Genomic DNA, 20,747 nt, shown 5'->3' with positions numbered 1-20,747 from the left:
AATGGTCATTAAAGTGGACAGGTACCCAAAATTATTATTTATTTATTCATTTATTTATTTATTTATTTATTGTTTTGCTATTAAGCACAGATGGTTAGGTGGGCTGAGGTGACATGGTCTGAGGTGGGCTCTAATCAGCTTCAGCATTCATTGCAGGTGAGCGGTGTCTGAATGGGACCAGCTGCAGCAGATCCACCATCAGCCACTGCTGGCTTAAAAGGAGGAGGAATACCACTGCTCAACACCGGTTGATTGCACCACACACGGGTTTATCCAGTTGGATACACTACTGCCACGCAGTCTTTAGGAAACTCTAGTCTAGTCTAGTCTAGTCTAGTCTAGTTATATTTTTGATTACTCTACCTGACGTTTGCTCCTTGTTTTTCCCTTAAATCCTGCTCAACTTCACACCTTCAGCCATAATCCTGGGCCTCTCTTCAGCTTGCATCTTCCTCCCCACAGTCCCGTTCACCACCGCTCATCCACCCCTCTCTGGAACCCTTATCTCGTTCCCACTGGACACTTGGATCCTGCCACCTCAGAACTAACCAACCTCCCCACTTACCCAGCAGCACAATCCAGTTTTTGCCCCTCTTACCTGCATCTCTGTTTGGGACGCCCTTAGTTGTGCACCGTTTAATAAAACCTTTGTTTAATTTTACATTAGTCTCTTGTGTTGATTCTGCATGTCTTGGGTCAAGTACTAAAACCTCAACATGACAAGCCCCTTCATTTGGACTTCAGTAAGTCAAGCCAACATGTTTCATGTTCAGAATGCACACTGTCCACTGAGGTGGACAGTGTGCATTCTGAACATGTAATAAGGTGTCGAGGTGTAATAAGTAATTTATTATAAACTATTTGTAAATTAAATGTTACAACAAATATTTGAAATTTGTTTCATTCACACCTAAAGATGAATGAAAAAAATGTAAAAAAAAAATCATGGTTGAAGATTTCATAATTTATGCATTAAAGGGTTAACTGTTCATCATGGAATGTTATGGATTCTGGAATAGCAATTTTTACTACTCCTCCTTGAACCGTCACCTTATCGTGGTGGAGGAGTTTGAGTGCCCTAATGATCCTAGGAGCTATGTTGCCTGGGGCACTTAGTGCCCCTGGTAGGGTCTCCCATGGCAAATTGGTCTTAGGTGAAGGGTGAGACAAAGAACGGTTCGAAGGATCTTTCATGGCGGTGAAAACAAAGAGTCGGAGTACCCGGCCCGGAGGGTTACCGGGGTCCCACCCTGGAGCCAGGCCTGGGGTTGGGGCCCGTGAGCGAGCGCCTGGTGGCCGGGCTTTCGCCCATGGGGCCCGGCCGGGCCCAGCCCGAACCGGATACATGGGCTCGTCCAACTGTGGACCCACCACCCGCAGGAGGAACATGAAGGGTCCGGTGCAATGTGAATCGGGTGGCAGACCAAGGCGGGAGCCTTGGCGGTCCAATCCCCGGACAAGGAAACTAGTTTTTGGGACATGGAACGTCACCTCGCTGGCGGGGAAGGAGCCGGAGCTTGTGGCAGAGGTTGAGCGGTACCGGCTAGATATAGTCGGACTCACCTCGACACATTGCATTGGCTCTGGAACCCGAGACCTGGAGAGGGGTTGGACACTCTACTTTGCTGGAGTTGCTCCGGGTGAGAGGCGGAGGGCTGGGGTTGGCTTTTTGTTAGCCCCGAGACTCTCTGCCTGTGTGTTGGGGTTTACCCCGGGGGACAAGAGGGTAGCTTCCTTGCGCCTTCGGGTCGGGGAACGGGTCCTGACTGTTGTTTGTGCTTATGGGCCAAATATCAGTTCAGAGTACCCACCCTTTTTGGAGTCCCTGGGACGAGTGCTAGATAGTGCTCCATCAGGGGACTCCATTGTCCTGCTGGGGGACTTCAATGCTCACGTGGGCAATGACAGCTTGACCTGGAGGGGTGTGATTGGGAGGAACGGCCCACCTGATCAGAACTCGAGCGGTGTTTTGTTATTGGACTTCTGTGCAAGCCACAGTTTGGCCATAACGAACACCATGTTCGAACATAAGGATGCCCACCGGTACACTTGGTACCAGGGCAGCCTAGGTCACAGGTCGATGATAGATTTTGTAGTCGTATCATCTGACCTGCGACCGTATGTTTTGGACACCCGAGTGAAGAGAGGGGCGGAGCTGTCAACTGATCACCACCTGGTGGTGAGTTGGATCAGATGGCAAGGGAACATGCCGCGTAGACCTGGCAGACCCAAACGCATAGTGAGGGTCTGCTGGGAACGCCTGGCAGAAGAACCTGTCAAGACGGTCTTCAACTCCCACCTCCGGCAGAGCTTTGACCACGTCCCGAGAGCAGTGGGGGACATTGAGTCCGAGTGGGCCTTGTTCCACTCTGCGATTGTCGAGGCGGCTGTTGCTAGCTGTGGTCGTAAGGTGGCCGGTGCCAGTCGTGGTGGCAACCCCCGTACCCGCTGGTGGACACCAGAGGTTCGGGGAGCCGTCAGGCTGAAGAAGGAGGCCTACAGGGCGTGGCTGGTCTGTGGGTCTCCGGAGGCAGCAGACAGGTACCGGATAGCCAAGCGGGGTGCAGCAGTGGCAGTTGCCGAGGCAAAATCTCGGGCGTGGGAGGAGTTTGGTGAGGCCATGGAGAAAGACTATCGATCGGCTCCAAAGAGGTTCTGGCAAACTGTCCGGCGCCTCAGGAAAGGAAGGCAGCAACTCGCTCACACTGTTTACAGTGGGGATGGGGAGCTGCTGACGTCAACTGAGGCTATAGTCGGACGGTGGAAGGAATACTTTGAGGAGCTCCTCAATCCCACCAATGCGCATTCCGAGGAGGAACCAGAGCTGGGAGGCCTGGGGATGGACTGTCCGATCTCGGGGGCAGAAGTTGCTGAGGTAGTCAAACAACTACACAGCGGCGGAGCCCCGGGGGCGGATGAGGTTCGTCCTGGGTATCTCAAGGCTATGGATGTTGTAGGGCTGTCATGGTTGACACGTCTCTACAACATTGCGTGGTCATCGGGGGCAGTTCCTAGGGAGTGGCAGACCGGGGTGGTGGTCCCCATCTTTAAGAAGGGTGACCTGAGGGTGTGTTCCAACTATAGGGGGATCACACTCCTCAGCCTCCCTGGAAAGGTCTACTCCAAGGTACTGGAGAGGAGGGTCCGATCGATAGTTGAATCTCAGATAGAGGAGGAGCAATGTGGTTTTCGTCCTGGCCGTGGAACTGTGGACCAGCTCTATACCCTTGCAAGGGTGATGGAGGGGGCATGGGAGTTTGCCCAACCAATCCACATGTGCTTTGTGGATTTGGAGAAGGCTTATGACCGTGTCCCCAGGGGCACCCTGTGGGGGACGCTCCAGGAGTATGGGGTGGGTGGCTTTCTGTTAAGGGCCATTCAGTCCCTTTACCAGAGGAGCGTGAGTTTGGTCCGCATAGCCGGTAGTAAGTCGGACCTGTTCCCAGTGAGGGTTGGACTCCGCCAGGGCTGCCCTTTGTCACCGGTTCTGTTCATCACATTTATGGACAGAATTTCTAGACGCAGCCGTGGTGTGGAGTGTGTCGAGTTTGGTGGCAGGAGAATCTCGTCTCTGCTTTTTGCGGATGATGTGGTCCTCCTAGCTTCATCCAGCTCTGACCTTCAGCTCTTGCTGGGTAGGTTCGCGGCCGAATGTGAAGCGGCTGGGATGAGGATCAGCACCTCCAAATCTGAGACCATGGTTCTCGACCGGAAAAGGGTGGCTTGCCACCTCCGGGTCGGGGGAGAGGTCCTACCTCAAGTGGAGGAGTTCAAGTATCTCGGGGTCTTGTTCACGAGTGAGGGTAGGAGGGATCGGGAGATCGACAGGCGGATTGGTTCGGCGTCTGCAGTGATGCGGACGCTGAGCCGATCTGTCGTGGGGAAGAGGGAGCTGAGCCAGAAAGCCAGGCTCTCGATTTACCGGTCGATCTACGTCCCAATCCTCACCTATGGTCATGAGCTTTGGGTAATGACCGAAAGAACGAGATCGCGGATACAAGCGGCCGAAATGAGTTTCCTCCGTAGGGTGGCCGGGCTCAGCCTTAGAGATAGGGTGAGGAGCTCGGACATTCGGGAGGGACTCGGAGTAGAACCGCTGCTCCTCCGGATCGAAAGGAGCCAGTTGAGGTGGTTTGGGCATCTGGTCAGGATGCCTCCTGGACGCCTCCCTGGGGAGGTGTTTCGGGCATGTCCTGCCGGCAGAAGGCCCCCGGGTCGACCCAGGACACGTTGGAGAAGTTACATCTCCAATCTGGTCCGGGAACGCCTTGGGGTCCTGCCGGAGGAGCTGGTGGACAAGGCCGGGGAGAGGACGGCCTGGAGCTCCCTAGTTGGGATGCTGCCCCCGCGACCCGGACCCGGATAAGCGGAGGAAGACGAGACGAGACGAGACAATTTTTACTAGGAAGAAGATATTTGAGTGTCAGCTAGTCTGCCTAATAAATGTTAGAGTGGCTTGCCATAACCAGTCAGTTTCAGGTTGAGTCAGCCAGGGAGACTTTCTTTGTTGCAACAGAAAAATTCTGTCCTTTGATGAATACCTCACACCCCTTTAATCTTAGCAAAAAGGTGCAGCACACTCCTACTCTTCGTGGAAAAGCTTTAACTGTCCATCCTTACAGCTATCAGAGAGTTTCAAGCTGACATGGAGCCTGAAAAATCACAAGGGGACAAGACCTCAAGCAGCACAACAAACACTCCAGAAAACAGGTAGGTCATCACAGACACTCCAGGGGCACCTCCAGAAATTTTTGATTAGGGTGGCCAGATTGGTCCTTGTGGTAACTCTGGGAGAGTTTAGCCTGTGGCGATGCACTGTGTTGCTCCTTTATTTGTTTTTATTTAAAACACACACACACACACACACACACACAAAACAGTATGTATTCAGAACATTTAACTCAAATCTTACAAACACAAACATTTAAAAAAAATACAGTTCAGTTATTTAAAATGTTTTTTTTCATAATGCATTTAAAATACTTTTTTTTTGCTGTTGCTGTGTTCACAAAAAACTATGGAAATAAAAACATTTATTTTTAAATGTTGAGAAGCAGAAACATGCATTCTTTTTTATTCTGATTATTTATTTACACATTAATTGTATCATTTTTATTGTGTTTTACATTTGTGTCTTGAATAAATAAGCTTAATGTATCGTTTGAGTGAACAGTGAGCAGCAATTTTCTAGGGGGTGGCCATGGCCTCCCCTGGCCACCCCTTGGGGGCACCGTTGAGACAGTATTGGAGAATTTACTGATCTAGTTCTGAAGAATCTTAGATTAGCGCTTCTCTCTGCAGCGAGAACACAAGAAAAACCAAAGAGGATGACGAGCTGTCGCTGATCACCTGGAACGTGGATGGTATAGATGACGAAGATCAGCCAGAAAGAGCCAGAAGCCTCTGCTCATATTTGACATCGTGAGAAAACTCTGAAGTCTTTTAGTCTGTCTTTTTTTTACTAAGCATAAACATAATTTTTAAACATCCGGACAGATATGCTGCTGACGTGGTGCTTCTGCAGGAAATAGTCCAGCCCTACGTGCGTTTCATGTACAGACGTCTGGCTGACACCTACACCTTCATAAAAGGTACCCATGATGAGGCTAGAGTAGGAGCTGAGGTGGAGTCTCATTCGAAGCCGGGTTCTGATCCTAACAGGTGGTGAAACAGGTTATTTCACCATGATGCTGCTGAAGAAGACACGACTCACACTACTGGACAGTGAGATTGTCAGCTTTCCAAACACTCATCAGGGGAGGAGCCTGCTTGTTGCACAGGTTTGTGCACAATGCTCCAGCAAAACCGATCCTCTCTGGTTTTAAATGGACTGATTTCCCCTCAGACAGAACAAACATTTCAAATGTTCTTCTATATTTCAGGTTTTGTTCAGAGGCCAGAAACTGTGTCTGATGACGTCTCACTTTGAGAGCTGCAAGGCCAACTCAACAGAGAGGATGAGGCAGTTGAAGAAGATGATGGAGAGGATGAGCGAGGCTCCTGATGATGTGACGGTCCTGTTTGGAGGGGACACCAACCTGAGAGACTATGAGGTTCATTCAGACCCTCCTGCTTTAGCTTTAGCTGTAATAAATGATGCACTCTGGGTAATGTAGGCAAAGGAGAGACCTAAATATGAAGGAACTTTCAGGCACCTATTTTTAAAGATAGCAATTCAAAAATAAAAATACAACACTGCAAAATAGGCAGAGTTGCATCCGTTTGTTTACCTGCTATATTTAGTCTGATAAATGTCATTCCCATTCCAGGTAACTGCAGTGGGAATTCCCAGCTCTGTCTGTGACCTGTGGGAGCAGCTGGGAGAGCCGGAGAAGTGCCGCTACACATGGGACACTGGGGCAAACCACAACAATGAGATTGCCTTCAAGTGTCGTTTCCGTTTTGACCGAGTCTACTTGCGTCGAGCCTGCGAGGACAGGGTCCCACGGCTGAACCCCCACAGCATGGCCCTGATTGGACTGGAGGAGCTCAGGTGTGGCCGCTTCACCAGCGACCACTGGGGAATCTATTGCATGTTCTCCGTCGAGTAAATGTAAAATGAATGATGCGTTTTCTTTTGTCTGTCTTACAAGAACTTCCCATTTTCATTAATAAGTGCACATCTGTTCAATATATGTGTGAACAGAAAAGTACTGTAGGAACATTTCTGTCAAGGGAAACCCAGTTTTATAAAGCCCATTAGATAACATGCATGCATCTCAAACAGCTAGTGCAGGTTCAAATGTTCTTTTTAATAAGAACTACATCTTTGCTAAATTCAAAAGCAACACTTCAGATTTAAATTTGACCACCTGCATGAGAGAGCGTCTCATTTGTTTGATGGCAACAATTTCTTAACATAAAAATCCCCCCCAAAAAAACAGCAACACAGAATTGTCTAGTGGATAACGTTTGTCAGCACCAACTTTTTAGTAAAGACACGATTTGTGGTGTCAAATGTTCTTTTGATGATTTGGATCTTAGGAATCACATAAAATGTTAATCGTTCTTCAATTAAGAAAACTGTAAAACTGCTGAAACGTATTTAAAGAAAATTATCTTTAAAAAAACTTGTTCTAAGATAATGAGGCAGTAAACTGACAGTTACTCACAAATAAATGTGTCAATAGTCCTTATGAAAACTTAAAAATGAATGCCATTGTTAATTTTGACAGAAATATAGTTTTACTGCAGGATTATATTTTTCTTTGTTTAGGGTTATTTTGGGTTAAGGTTTAAAGAGGTACCGCACACCATCAGAAAATGTAACTCCACCCTTAGTCAAGATGTGAAAAATGCCATGAAAGTGGGCATTGCCAGGAGGCATAGAGTGTAATGTTTTATCCCCACACACCACCTCTCGCAACCTTAGATCCACATCTGAAAACCTCCTGGCTGTTCCTCGAACCAGACTGAAAACCAAAGGGGACAGGGCCTTTCAGACTATTGCACCCAGACTTTGGAACAGTCTACCTTCAAATCTCGGTCTCTCTAACACTGTAGAGGTCTTTAAAAATAATCTAAAAACTCACCTTTTCATCCAGGCGTTCCCTACCTAAATGTTTCAGAATGATGGCTTTGTTCGGGTTCACACCTTCACTTTGTTTATACTCATGATTTTATTTTCTACGTTTATCACTGCTATTGTTTTTCTGATGTTCTTATTGGTTAGAGGTATTTGCCCTGATCTTTATCATGTTGTAGAGCGCTTTGTGATTTATATCCGTGAAAGGCGCTATATAAATAAACTTTTACTTACTAATGGCCAAGTGTGGGGAATTTCCATCCTGGGAGGGAGGGGGAGTGGGAGGAGACTGTACCGATGACGTTAAATTGTACCAGCCCCAGTCAATCACAAGTTTAAAATGCAGTAGCCGCCGTTCTGCCACAGGGTGGCACTAAGACGTTTTAGACCCAGATTCTAGATTTAATCAAGTTACAAAGACATGTCAAAACTGCACAGAAACGGAAATATTTCATTTGTAAAGACTCATTTATACAGTTAATTAGCAAAAAAAAAAGTTATTTTGGGGTTTATTTACATACTAACGGCAGCCCCTTTAAAGGTCACGTGATTAGTCTCGTAGCCTTGGAGAAGTTTTGTTTACTTCCGGGCTTCTGAACCAGAGGGGGTACCAACGCGCCCACAACACGCAGCAAAGCGGATTAAAGCCCCGCAGAGATGGCAGAGGAGGCTGAAGACGAAATACCGGGTAAACCCTCTAGTTTTAATCGTGTTTTATTACCGGGACTTGACGGTGAAGCTTGTTTATTACCGGAAAGTGTTTAACTGTTCACGTTTGGCTAATTAGTGATGCTAGGCTGGTATGTTAGCTTCTACTTTAGCCTACAGGCTAACTGAAGATAAACATTTTACTTTGGTCTTTTCTTCCCACAAACTGTCATAAACCCATCTGTTTTTGTTCGTTATTCTCTGTTACTGCTTTAACATCCAGTCTGCATCACGTTAAGGGTTTTCTTCAACTTTCTTTTGTAAAACAGAACTTCAAAAGTAAAAAAAAAAAAAAACCTAAAAATCTATACAGAGGTTTCGCCTCGTTAGCCATCAAGTATTAATTAATTTGAAACACGTCCAGCTGCGAATCTGTCCCAGTGTGACTGGTGCTTGTGTTTTAGAACTGCGGTCTGCAGCCTCTACGAGGGATAGAGTCATTTTACAGTATTTCATATTTAATATTATTTCTTCAGAGTCACTAAATGTAGAAGAAAGCTTCGTTATTTTCTTACAGTTGGTGTTACACAGAGACTTTTATTTTGTAGGAGGTTGTATAAAAGGAAAGAACAAACAGTTTAGGCTCTTTTCATTTATTACAGAGCAATAAACTCCGTCAATACTGAGCAGGGGAGCAAGCTAACAAACAGCAAAACAAGCAGTTCTGTTTTCTTTATTGCCAAAACATGCACAACAAGACATCACTGAATTCAAGTGGTGTTTCCTTGTGCTCTGGTGCAAAAAGCAAAATTGTAAAATAATAGAAGTATATGAGGTAAAAAGGGGGAAATACCTAGAGGTGTTTGTGCACAGTTAGCAAAATAACAACAAATAGGTAAGGACAATGTGCAACAAAAGTACAAACTAGAGGTTACATATGGCAGATCTATGGATGTAAATAAAATACAATTATGAAATAGTAGTGAACAAATTTTAGACACGATTTAGAGAAAGAATTTTAACCTTTATTGTGTTTTAGTTTTAGTGTCATCTTCAACAGAAACATATTGCAAAAGGTTTGCATGGGAAAAACTGCTAAATCGACCCATCTGTATTGTCAGTTTGAATATTAATGTTACTCTGGTCTGTTTCTGGAGTCACTCAGGTGGGCTGAGGTGTCACATGAGGCTCCAGAGTCCACAGACCCGTTACAGTTCATTTTACAACTTGTTTCACTGGATGAAAAATAGGCATGTATTTAAAAAACATGCAGAAAAAGCAGAATGTGCTAGCTGTGTGAGGCTGTTTCTGTTTTCCTGTCTCCTTACATCTCTGTCAAAACAACAGAGCACTAGCCAAATGATAAAAAATCCTTCTACACAAATTCTACAGTTTTGATTTGATTTGTTATTCTTTAGACAAAAACGAACCAGAAACCAGTTCATTGTACACACCTTGTTTCATGTTTAAACCACAAAACAGAAAATAAATATTTCATTTAAAAATGTTTGAGTCTTCAAACAAAAATTATTTAAATGTAAGTTTTACTTGATGTGCCACTACAAGCTGAAGGTTTTCCTGTAGTTGATGTAAAATAAAACTCTTATTGCTCAGATAACTTAAAGTTAAGACAGTTACATTCTGTTGGTATTTTTGGTGCTGATCAAAGGTCAAAGGTGAAGGTTTAGCCTGTTGACACTCAGAAATTTAGATGCAGTTTTCTTTTTTCTTCCAGATTCGGGAGCAGTTTTTACTTTCGGAAAGAGCAAGTTTGCAGAAAACATCCCCAGTAAATTCTGGCTAAAAAATGACGTCCCTCAAACCATTGCTTGTGGGGATGAACATACCGCCTTAATAACAGGTTGGATGCATTTTCATATCTGATAATTTTCATTTGCATTGTAATCTGTGAATAGTTGTAGTTTGATACCAGTCTGGGAAAAAAAAAATCCCAAAGCGGTTTCTGATCAGATCTTGTTTTTGTTTCTGCAGAAAACGGGAAGCTCTTCATGTTTGGCAGCAACAACTGGGGTCAGCTGGGTCTGGGGTCCAAACTCACGGTGAATAAACCCACCTGTGTCAAAGGTCAGTCTTTAAATAACCTCGATTTTACTGACTTGGTCTGAATCACCTCAGTTAGAAGGTTCACCCTCCTAACAGCAAAGAGGAAGCAGGCTGAAAAAGGCAAGGCAGCTTTATTTTTATAGCACATTTCATACACAGAGACAATTCATTGTGCTTTCCATTAGCAAGAACATTAAAATCGACGTGACAGAAAATACTATTTAAAAATGAAAAAGAAACAAAGTTAAAGGGAGAGCAGTCACAGTGCAGAAGGTGCAGCATATGAACATTTAGTGAAAGGCTGATGAAAACACGAAGGTTTTTCAATCCAGATTTTAAAGTTTTTAGAGTTGGGGCACATTTGAGGTCATGAGGAAGCTGATTCCGTCTATGAGCAGCATATTAGCTAAAAGCAGCTTCACCCTGTTTGGTTCTGACCCGGTTCTACCAGCTGACTGTTCCCTAAGGATCTCAGAGCCCTGCTGGGCGTAGATACAGGAAGGAGATCTGATATGTGTTCCGGCCCCATGCCACTGAGTGATTTATAAACTAGTAGAAGTGCTTTTAAATCGATTCTGTAGTTTGCTGGTAACCAGTGCAGATATTTAAGAACAGGAGTGGTGTGTTCGGTTCTCACGGTTCTTGTTAGGACTCTAGCAGCAGTGTTCTGAATAAGCTGCAGTTGCTTCACAGCTTATTTGGGAAGACCAAATTGCAATAGTCCAGCCTGCTGGAGATGAACACATGAATGAGTTTCTCCAGGTCCTGTCTGGACACGAGACCTCTGAGTCGTGCTGCATTTGAATTTAAATCTGCCATCGCTATTGGCTAAGAGGTACACTATGATGTCACAATGTCGTGAGTGCGTGTATTTGTTAGCGGCTCCGCCCTCTCGGTCTGCTAGGCAACAGCATTTGTTGCATTTTTCAAACAGGAAGTGGGAGTTGAGTAAGAATCTGGCAGGGGATGACTTGCTCTCTAATGTGACCAGTGAAGTTCAGGTCTGATTTAATTATGACACCAAGATTTCTAACTTGGGTCTTTGTCTTTGTTCCTCTGGACCCAAGTTGAGCAAAAGGTGAAACAAACTGGATGTAATGTAATTCTTATCTGGAGGGTGTATAATCTGCTTTAGTCTGCAGGTTATCAGTTTAAACAAACAAAACAGAGTTAAAAGTGAGTTTTTTCTGCACTTACATTTACTCCTGTTTTATAATGACTTTTAAATAAAGTTTAATCAAACTTCTGTATGCAAATTGAATTCTTAGAGAAAAAAACTTCCTCCTGTTTTATTTTTCAGCTCTGAAGTCTGAGAAAGTTTGTCTAGTCGCGTGTGGACGAAACCACTCGATCATCTGCACAGGTGGGTTTACGATCCCTGATGAGTGTTTTTTCTTCAGTTACAGGTGCATACTAAGCTAGCTGTGTGTTTGTCTCCAGCGCAGGGAAGAGTGTTCTCCTGCGGTGGGAACAGCGAGGGTCAGCTTGGACTTGGAGACTGCGAGGAGAGGACGACCTTCCAGAGAGTCGGGTTCTTCGACTCACATGGACCAATCAGGATGCTCGCAGCTGGCTCAAACACTTCAGCTGCTCTCACAGGTGAGTTGTGGCAGCGGATGGAAACCTTCTCCCTTAGGTGGATACATATGAAGCCACCTGGTGGGGAGTTGGAGGGAAAATTGTGACCAATTTGAGACATAATTAAGACACTTGGTCATCAAAAATGTGGGTCTGAACCAGCAACCCACCGGTTACCGGGCGAACCCTTTAGCCACCATTGCCCCATAAACAAAATAGAGAAATTAAACACAGATCAATACGTTTCAATTGCTTCATCAAAAATCATTTTATAACTCAAATTAATAGAAGCACAAATCAGATACATGGAGAGGTGCCAGTTGAGGTGGCTCGGGCATCTAGTTACGAGGCTTCGTGGACTCCTACCTGGTGAGGTTTTCTGGGCACGTCCAACCGGGAGGAGACCTAAAGGTAGACCCAGGACGCGTTGAAGGGACTATAGCCGTGTTCGAGATGAGCCAGTTCTGCGCAGATTAGACCAGCGGTGATCGGCGAGCACTGCATGCCGGTTAGATTTGTGTCCGACCTGATGCCGACTTGCTCTGACGTCATGCATACGTAGGCAACGATAACTTCGTGAGATCAAGGCGGCCGCAGAGTTTGGAGCAAGGTGCTGCAGTTGCTCTCCACCGGCTGCAAAACCTAGAGGATGACGGGAAACGCCTGGCTCTCACCTGATCTAAGATCTGATTGGTTCATATTTTGATCCAAACATCCGGTGGTAGAACATGAAATGTTAGTTGGTCACATGTATTCTGTAAATCATGTAATGTTGATGATGACAATATAGGCCTTAAAGAGAAATGTGTTTTGTGTTATTTTGTCACGTTTCCTATGAACACACTAAACCTACAGCTGATAACCTTTTCTTATTATTACAGTCATGTCTCCATATACAATATATGATATCCACAAGCACGTGAGGATGTGTTTCAGCTGCTAACAGGCAGCAGAAATAAAATAAATAATTAAACAAGTGTGAACTCTAACCGACTATAACGCGATATCTTCAGCCTTCGTCACCCCCGAGCTACACATGTAGGGAAATCTGTCCAACTTAAACGCCGGCTTTCAGCCACCCCCCCTGCTGCTTCCGTCTGCTCTCGTCTGTTTTCCAGACGAGGCGCTGCTCAACTCGAACACGGCCTATGTCTCTCAGCTGGTTAGGGAACGCCGTAGGACTCCCCCGGGGGAGCTGGCCCAAGTGGCTGGGGAGAGGGAAGTCTGGGCCTGCCTGCTTAGGCTGCTGCCCCCGCGACCCGACCCGGGAAAAGTTGTCAAAAATGGATGGATAGAAATCAGAAATTGTTCAGGATTATTTTAGTTTGATCACAAAATTAAAGAAGATGTTATTAAAAATGTATTTATTATGAAATAATTAATTTTCTGCCACGTTTTTTGTTTTTGTTAAAACAATATTATAAATGAGATAAACAACAAAAACGTAATGACAAAAGGTTTAGGTAATAAAAAAATTGTAATTAAGTGAAGAAAATGACAAACAAGCTGCAAACACAGACGAGTTGTTTATGTTCTGGTGTGGCTGACGTGCGGCTGTGTTGAACGTGATGTTTACAGCGAGTGGAAAACTGTTCATGTGGGGCGACAACACCGAGGGTCAGATCGGTCTGGGGAAGGAGAGTCAGGCATCCTCGCCACAGGAAGTCAGCGTGGGACGTCCCATCAGCTGGGTGTCCTGCGGGTACTACCACTCTGCTTTAGTCACGGGTAAGAACGAGCTCTGACGAGAGCAGAGTTGTTCTGAACACGTAAAAATAAAAGATAACAGAGAAAATAAAGTTTTTGTAACATTTATTCTTTTTTTTGAGCCGTTTTTTAAAGTCTGAAGCTTCTGGTAGAATGTGAAGATGAAATATGATACAACAGAAACAAAATCTTAATTGTCATGGTGGACAAACCTCCATCACAGGTAAAGGTGTTTAACCATGTTTGGTGTTTCAGTGGACGGAGCTCTGTACACATTTGGGGAGCGGGACAGCGGGAAATTGGGTCTGGGTACCGAGCAGCTTTCTGCACACCGACTTCCTCAACGGGTGAAGAATATCAAGGCGCCGGTGAGGAAGGTGGCCTGTGGCGGCGGGCACACGGTTGCGCTTACAGGTACAGGATTGCAGGATTACAAACACATCGGATAAACAGAATGACATCTAATTACAGGTTGATGTTTGTGTTTAGGAAGAGTTTCTAATGCTCACCAAATTAATCTGATTTATTTTTAAATCTGAAATAGCTCAAATAGTTTCTTATATTAAATTGTTTGATTTGATTTTTTATTTTATTTTATTGAATTGAAAAATAGTTTTCGGATACAAGCGGCCGAAATGAGTTTCCTCCGTAGGGTGGCCGGGCTCAGCCTTAGAGATAGGGTGAGGAGCTCGGACATTCGGGAGGGACTCGGAGTAGAACCGCTGCTCCTCCGTATCGAAAGGAGCCAGCTGAGGTGGTTTGGGCATAGGGATGGGTACCGAATTCGGTACTTTTTAAGGTACCGACCGAATTCCATAGTACCGACCGAGCACCGATTCACGTCATTTCAAACGGTGCCTCGTTTCGGTACCCGTCCATCATAACGAGAACTTGCCTAGACAGCTGCGCATGCGCAAGAGCGTTTTGTCGTCGCTTGCTGTGAACCAGTTGTAAACAGAGCAGCACGGTAGAGAGAACGCACGCTAAAGCTTGGGTCCACTTCACTAAATGTGATGGGTAACTGGGTGATGATGAAACCAGCGACAACGATCTAAATGAGACATCCTCATCTTAATCTGCTCCAGTAGGTAAATATAATTAGCTTGATATGTTAGCTTCCGTTTCGCTAATGGTGCGTTCGCTTTCTCCTCGGAACTCCGAATTTCCGACTAGAACAACATGAACGCGCTCTAAAGTTTGGCTTCACTTTACTAAATGCGACGGGTGAATGGGTGAAGATGAAACCAGCAACAACGATCTGAGTGTGAGGCATCATCGTTTTAATCTGCTCCAGCAGCTAAATAAACTGTTTAAGATAACGCTAGCTTGATATGTTAGCTTCCATTGCCACCGTTGTTATCAGCTAATGGTGCGTTCGCTTTCTCCTCGGAAATTCTAACTTCCCAGTAGGAAAAATCAAATGAAAAAGGACGGCAAAAGGAATGAAGATACACAGTAAATTTAGTTCACAGTAAAGATGTTTGCTTCAGTTTAATTATCAGCTTATAAAACTACAAGGACGATGTTAAAATACAAACAGTTGTATGTTATTTATCGTGATATTTATCAAATATTGTTATATATTGAGAAAAATATATATTTAATTATAAAAGAGAATTAAAATAATAAACACTCAAAAGTATCAAAAATTGGTACCGTTAAGTACCGGTATCGATTCCTAGGTACCGGGAATTAGTACCAGATCGATTCAAATGTCAAAGGTACCCATCCCTATTTGGGCATCTGGTCAGGATGCCTCCTGGACGCCTCCCTGGGGAGGTGTTTCGGGCATGTCCTGCCAGCAGGAGGTCCCCGGGTCGACCCAGGACACGTTGGAGAGGTTACATCTCCAATCTGGTCCGGGAACGCCTTGGGGTCCTGCCGGAGGAGCTGGTGGAGTTAGCCGGGGAGAGGACGGTCCCTAGTTGGGATGCTGCCCCCGCAACCCGGACCCGGATAAGCGGAGGAAGACGACAACGAAAAATAGTTTTGTGATTTAAAAAAAAAAAGTTTAGTAAAAAATAATTTGAATAATTGTTTTGGTCTGAGTTTTCTTTATTGTCTTTTATTTATAATTCTAGCAGTTTTAATAGTTTTATTGTTTGTTTATTATTTGCATGAATAAAATACTTTTTTCTTCAATTGTAAAAAATTTTTATGACAATTTATTTGTAAATTTGTATTTTTTACTTTTCACACCACAGTAGATTAAACAGGTGATTTTAAAATTTCTGTTCCCTAAAACAACATGTTGAATAAGAGAAACTCCAGACAGAACAGTTATTACATAAAACATTTGATTAAATCAAACTTTAACCCTTTCAGAGGACGATGTTTACACCTTTGGCCTGGGTCAGTTCGGACAGCTCGGCCACGGGACGTTCATCTTTGAGTCTCGGCTGCCGCGTTCAGTCGAACACTTCAGGAAGAACCGGGCGCGTCACGTGTCCTGTGGCGAAAACCACACAGCTGTCATCGCAGGTGAGCACCAGCTAACTTTACCTCAGCGTCTGATCCAAACTGGGCTCCTGATTGGCTGACAACCTGAGTCTTTTGTCAGGCGGCGGGCTGCTGTACACGTTTGGAGATGGCCGACATGGAAAACTGGGTCTGGGAGAGGAAAACTTCACCAATCAGTTTAAACCCACGCTGTGTCCGCGCTTTCTGAAGTACGACGTCCAGGCGGTGAGCGTTCGACCCCTTTCTGCTTTAATGGGTCAATGGTGGACAGCAGAATGATGCTGATGTAGTTCTCCTGCTGTCCAGGTGGCGTGCGGTGGCTGTCACATGGTTGTTCTGGCCCGACCCAGAGATCCCCTCGCCGCTGAAGTGACTCTGGAGGAGGACGACGTGACCGAGGACTTCCTGGAAAAACCCTACGTGGAGCTGCTGGGTGAAACAAACGACTCCTCGACGCTCCAGAGGAGCCTCTCTGCTCGGGTTCGCCGAAGGGAGAGGGTTTGTGTTCACACTGAAAACTCGTCTCGCTTAACCCAGAAACATTTACCCGCTCATCTAATCAGAGCTAACTTCTGTGATTAGGAACGATCTCCAGACCAGTTCGGAACCACGTTACAGACTTTGCCCTCCATGATGCCCAGCCTCCGTCAGCTCCCTCTTCCTGTCTCCCGTCAGACCGCCCCACCCGGACTGCCCCTACCTGAGCTGAGCCACAGAAAGGTCCCAAACCAGCAGGAGAGCTCCGACTCCACCCAGCAGGGTACCACCTCTTTTTCCTCACACTGGGATTATGAAGGGGATTTAAAAAAATAATTAACTAATTGACACTAAAATAGATTAGATTTTTTTTTATGTATTTTACACATTTTATCATTTTTACAGTGTGCTACATTTATTTTCATTTAGAGGAGACATTTTATACAGATTTGTAAACAAGCTATACCAGGTCTATATAAAACATGTTTGTGATGGTGGTGGAGGAGGTGAGGGCCCACCCAGTAACCCAGAAGAGCCTCTCTTCCCACCAGTAACGTGCCAAGTTGCAGGTTTGCATCTGGTGTTATCTTTCGCAGTTGTTGTGCAAGACGCTACACCCTCGCTGCCTGCTGGCTGACGGTGGTCAGAGGGTCCGGTGTTTGAATTTCAAACATTTTCGAGACAAGTTTCGTTATAGAAATCTGGACCAGAAGCACAAACGCTGTTAAAATGACCTACTGGGAAGAACTGTCCAAATGGACGAAAACGCCCCTCATGATGCATGAGGGTACAGCGCTTTATGTCAGGGACGCCATCGTTCACATGGACGAGGCCTGGGTTTGGTCCAGCAACCCTCTGATTATGGGGTGAACTCATAACCCCCGAGCCACTGTCTCCCATGATGACTGTGTGTTGGGCCGCTGAAGTGTGTTGTGCATTTCCAGAGCAGCCGAACGGAGAGGCAGACGGCGTTGTGGCGAGCCTGACGGACACCGACAGCGTTGGAGGCCTTGGAGAAACCACAGACTTCCTCAACATGGTGTGGGATCGCTGAGTTAATCCAAACCCAAATATTTGGATCGAGCTCATTTTCTTCTTTGTGACTCTTGACAGACACATGTGATGAAGATGGATCCCAGTGATAAATCACTGACGCTGTCTCCTCTGCAGAAGGTGAGCCAGCATTAACCTCATCACCTGCTTTTACTCAGTCTGTTTTGATTTATTCATCTCCTCACCAGCACCGGATCAGTTATTCTTTCTCTCTGCTGGTTTCTTAAGCTGTTTCTGGTTCATCTTTGTCTAAAGAATAACAAATCAAATCAAAACTGTAGAATTTGTGTAGACGGATTTTTATCATTTGGCTAGTCCTCTGTTGTTTGGACAGAGATTGTAAGGAGACAGGAAAGCAGAAACCGCCTCACACCGCTAGCAGATTCTGCTTTTTCTGCATGTTTTTTTTCTTCTATTTTTAAATATATGCCTATTTTTCATCCTCTTCTTGCTTTCCTGTGCTGGGGACAGAGGAAGGGTAAGTCCATAAAAGAACACAAGTCAGAGGAGAGAAGTGACTCTCGTAGCCGGGCGTTACCCACCGAGCTGCTGAAGAGCAGCGGCTCTTTGGCCTCTCCAAATCTGCAGAAACAGAAGAAGACAAGCCAGAACAACGAGAACCTCATCTTGGCTGTGGAGCAGCTGGGAAGGAGACCGAACAAAAAACAAGTTCCAAGTGTCGATGAAGTCAAGAAGCCAGCATTCAAACGGCATCCTAAACCAGCTCAGGGTGGAAAACAGCTGATGGGAGTGAGCAGGAAGCCAGCAGCAGCCTGGAAACCAAGTCCAGAAACCAGACAGAAGGTTTTAAGTGCCACAGCTAAAAGGGGGGAGTCCAAACCGCTGAGGGTTAAAAGTAAACCGACAATCAGCTCTCCTGCTCAAACAGACTCACCTGGTTCCCACCTGAAGAACCTAACTGATGAAGAGAGTGGAAGGAGCTCTCAGCCAATCACAGAGGAGAAACCCGCTTCCGAACCAAAACAAAACACAGACTTATCAAAAAAGTCAAAGGATCTGAAAAACAAAAGAGAAGCTCTGAATAAAAAATCGTCAGATCTGTGTCTGCTTGCTGGAGCTGCATCACTGGCAGCGGGAGCCGTTTTAGTCCAAGAAATGAGATCCAGGATCACATCCAGCTCTCCGTCACCCTCCGAGAGGAGCCACGGTTTTCCTCTGAGCGCTGCGACCAGATCAGGAAGTGAGGAGTCCAGAGATTTTAGCAACAAATCAGTTGTTAGCATTAACATCATACCTGCTGCTGAGCCTCCAGAACAGGGGACGAGTCGGGATGGGGACACAAGTCAGGACCAGAAAGACACGAGACAGGACGAAGATACAAGTGAAGATGTGAAGAACACAAGTAAGGATACAAGCTGGGACGAGAAGGACACGAGTCAGGATGAAGGCGAGGAGCTGACAGGTTCTGTATTGGGACGGGAGGAGGAGGAGGAGGAAAGCAGGAGAACCAGCCCAGATATGAGTCAAGAAGAAGAGGAGGTCAGTGATCCGAATAAAAATGAAGAGGACAGCAACACTCTTCAATCAGAAGACTCATCTGAAGCTGGGGAAGACGAGGAGGAAGAGGAGAAAACAAGTGGGGCTACAGATAGTGAAGATTATATGAAAGAGAAGGAGAGGAAGCGCCAAGAAGTAGAGGAGGAAGAAGAGGAGGAGGAAGGGTCGAGTCAAGAGACTGAGAGTAAAGGAAGTGAGACTGAAAACGAGGAAGAAGAGGAAAGTTTGAAAAGCAAGAGTGAGGAAGAAGAGGATGAAAGTGAGATGTCTAAGTTATCAGAGCATGAAGAAGAGAACGAGGAAGAGAGCAAAGAGGCAGAAGAAGAGGAAAAACAAACTAGTGCTGAAGAGGAGAGCAAAAGTGAAGAAACTGAGGGAGAAGAAGAAAGTGAAAATGAAGAAGAGGGTGAGGGAAAAAGTGAAGAAGAGGAAGAATGTGAAGAGGAGGAGGAAGAGGAGGTAGGAAGTGACGATGAACAAGAAGAAGAAGAAAGTGAAAAAGAAGAGGATGAGGAAGAGGAGGAAGGAAGTGATGATGAACAAGAAGAGGAAGAAAGTCAAAAGGAAGAGGAGGAAGGAAGTGACGATGAACAAGAAGAGGAAGAAAGTCAAAAGGAAGAGGAGGAAGGAAGTGATGATGAACAAGAAGAGGAAGAAAGTGAAAAAGAAGAAGCTGAAGAGGAGGATGAAGAGGAAGAAGAAGAAGCTCAAGAGGAAGATGAGGAGGATGAAGAGGAAGAAGAAGCTCAAGAGGAAGATGAGGAGGATGAAGAAGAAGCTCAAAAGGAGGATGAGGAGGATGAAGAGGAAGAAGAAGCTCAAGAGGAAGATGAGGAGGATGAAGAAGAAGCTCAAAAGGAGGATGAGGAGGATGAAGAGGAAGAAGAAGCTCAAAAGGAGGATGAGGAGGATGAAGAGGAAGAAGAAGCTCAAAAGGAGGATGAGGAGGATGAAGAGGAAAAAGAAGCTGAAGAGGAGGAGGATGATGAAGAAGAAGAGGAGGGGGAGGAGGAAATGGATGAGGAAGAGGAGCAGCTTGTTAAAAAGAAAACCTCTTCAGATCCAAAAGGACAAAGTAGTAAATCTGCAGCTGAAATCAAAAGAAGGTCAGGAGGTAAAGGTCCATCAGCCGGTGAGGAAGAGGAGTTCTGGGATGATGTTTTACCCAAATACCTCCACTTGAAGTAACAGTAGCTCTCTGACCAGTCAACCCACCAACCAACCAGTCAACCCACCAACCAACCAGTCAACTCAACAACCAGTTAGCTGACCCACCAATCGACCAGAGAGACGAGAACCTAACCCAAACCCATTGGTCTCAAACGGCTGTAGGACCCCAGCCCCATGTGGACCCATCCCCTGAAAGGCCATGTGAGCTGGTGAAACTAGTGAACGTGTGAACCAAGTACCGCAGCGATTTCCTAACGTGATGATTCTTGTACATATGGCAATAAAAACCTTCGGATTTAGAACTAGTGTTAAGATGATGAAATGTCACCTTGTTGCTGGAGAAGAGGCAGGAACTGGTGTTTGAGTTGGGTTCACCACTGACCTGGAAATCCCTGCTGCTGTTTCCTGCTGCTCCTGCTCCAGACTAGGTTCAGCCAGAGCAAACGCCGTGTGTGAGCGGAGCTCATAAATGGACGTGGGACCAGGTCACGCAGACCTACAGCTCTGTCCTGGAAAAGAGCTGCCTGCTGACCACCACCTGGTCTCC

General features: G+C 45.6%; 2 protein-coding genes across 2 annotated transcripts; both read left to right on the top strand.

Moving 5' to 3' along the window:
• The first annotated feature begins 4,512 nt into the window (after positions 1-4,512).
• Positions 4,513-7,313, top strand: LOC107384635 (tyrosyl-DNA phosphodiesterase 2). The gene is made up of 6 exons (XM_015957987.3): positions 4,513-4,710; positions 5,302-5,421; positions 5,497-5,591; positions 5,662-5,780; positions 5,883-6,053; positions 6,270-7,313. Exons 1-6 carry the CDS (start codon positions 4,646-4,648, stop codon positions 6,549-6,551), a joined length of 852 nt encoding a protein of 283 aa, XP_015813473.1. The 5' UTR covers positions 4,513-4,645; the 3' UTR covers positions 6,552-7,313.
• Positions 7,314-7,954: 641 nt separating this feature from the next.
• rpgrb (retinitis pigmentosa GTPase regulator b) lies at positions 7,955-20,340 on the top strand. The gene is made up of 14 exons (XM_070549638.1): positions 7,955-8,213; positions 9,909-10,034; positions 10,166-10,258; positions 11,538-11,600; positions 11,678-11,836; positions 13,394-13,543; positions 13,778-13,936; positions 15,848-16,003; positions 16,083-16,207; positions 16,289-16,480; positions 16,565-16,742; positions 17,404-17,498; positions 17,573-17,632; positions 17,984-20,340. The coding sequence occupies exons 1-14, from the start codon at positions 8,183-8,185 to the stop codon at positions 20,216-20,218; spliced, it is 3,822 nt and encodes a 1,273-aa protein (XP_070405739.1). The 5' UTR covers positions 7,955-8,182; the 3' UTR covers positions 20,219-20,340.
• Positions 20,341-20,747: the final 407 nt, after the last annotated feature.

Source organism: Nothobranchius furzeri, chromosome 3, assembly GCF_043380555.1.
Source record: "Nothobranchius furzeri strain GRZ-AD chromosome 3, NfurGRZ-RIMD1, whole genome shotgun sequence".
Taxonomy (NCBI): Eukaryota; Metazoa; Chordata; class Actinopteri; order Cyprinodontiformes; family Nothobranchiidae; genus Nothobranchius; species Nothobranchius furzeri.
Note: the sequence above shows the minus strand (reverse complement) of the source record. Positions and strands in the feature narration are given on the sequence as shown.

Coding starts and splice junctions, on each gene's coding strand:
- LOC107384635 (XM_015957987.3), top strand. CDS start 4,646: ATGGAGCCTGAAAAATCACAAGGGGACAAGACCTCAAGCAGCACAACA. Junction 4,711..5,301: donor ACAAACACTCCAGAAAACAG/GTAGGTCATCAC, acceptor TTCTCTCTGCAG/CGAGAACACAAGAAAAACCA. Junction 5,781..5,882: donor GGAGCCTGCTTGTTGCACAG/GTTTGTGCACAA, acceptor TCTATATTTCAG/GTTTTGTTCAGAGGCCAGAA.
- rpgrb (XM_070549638.1), top strand. CDS start 8,183: ATGGCAGAGGAGGCTGAAGACGAAATACCGG. Junction 11,837..13,393: donor CACTTCAGCTGCTCTCACAG/GTGAGTTGTGGC, acceptor TGATGTTTACAG/CGAGTGGAAAACTGTTCATG. Junction 16,208..16,288: donor TGAAGTACGACGTCCAGGCG/GTGAGCGTTCGA, acceptor CCTGCTGTCCAG/GTGGCGTGCGGTGGCTGTCA.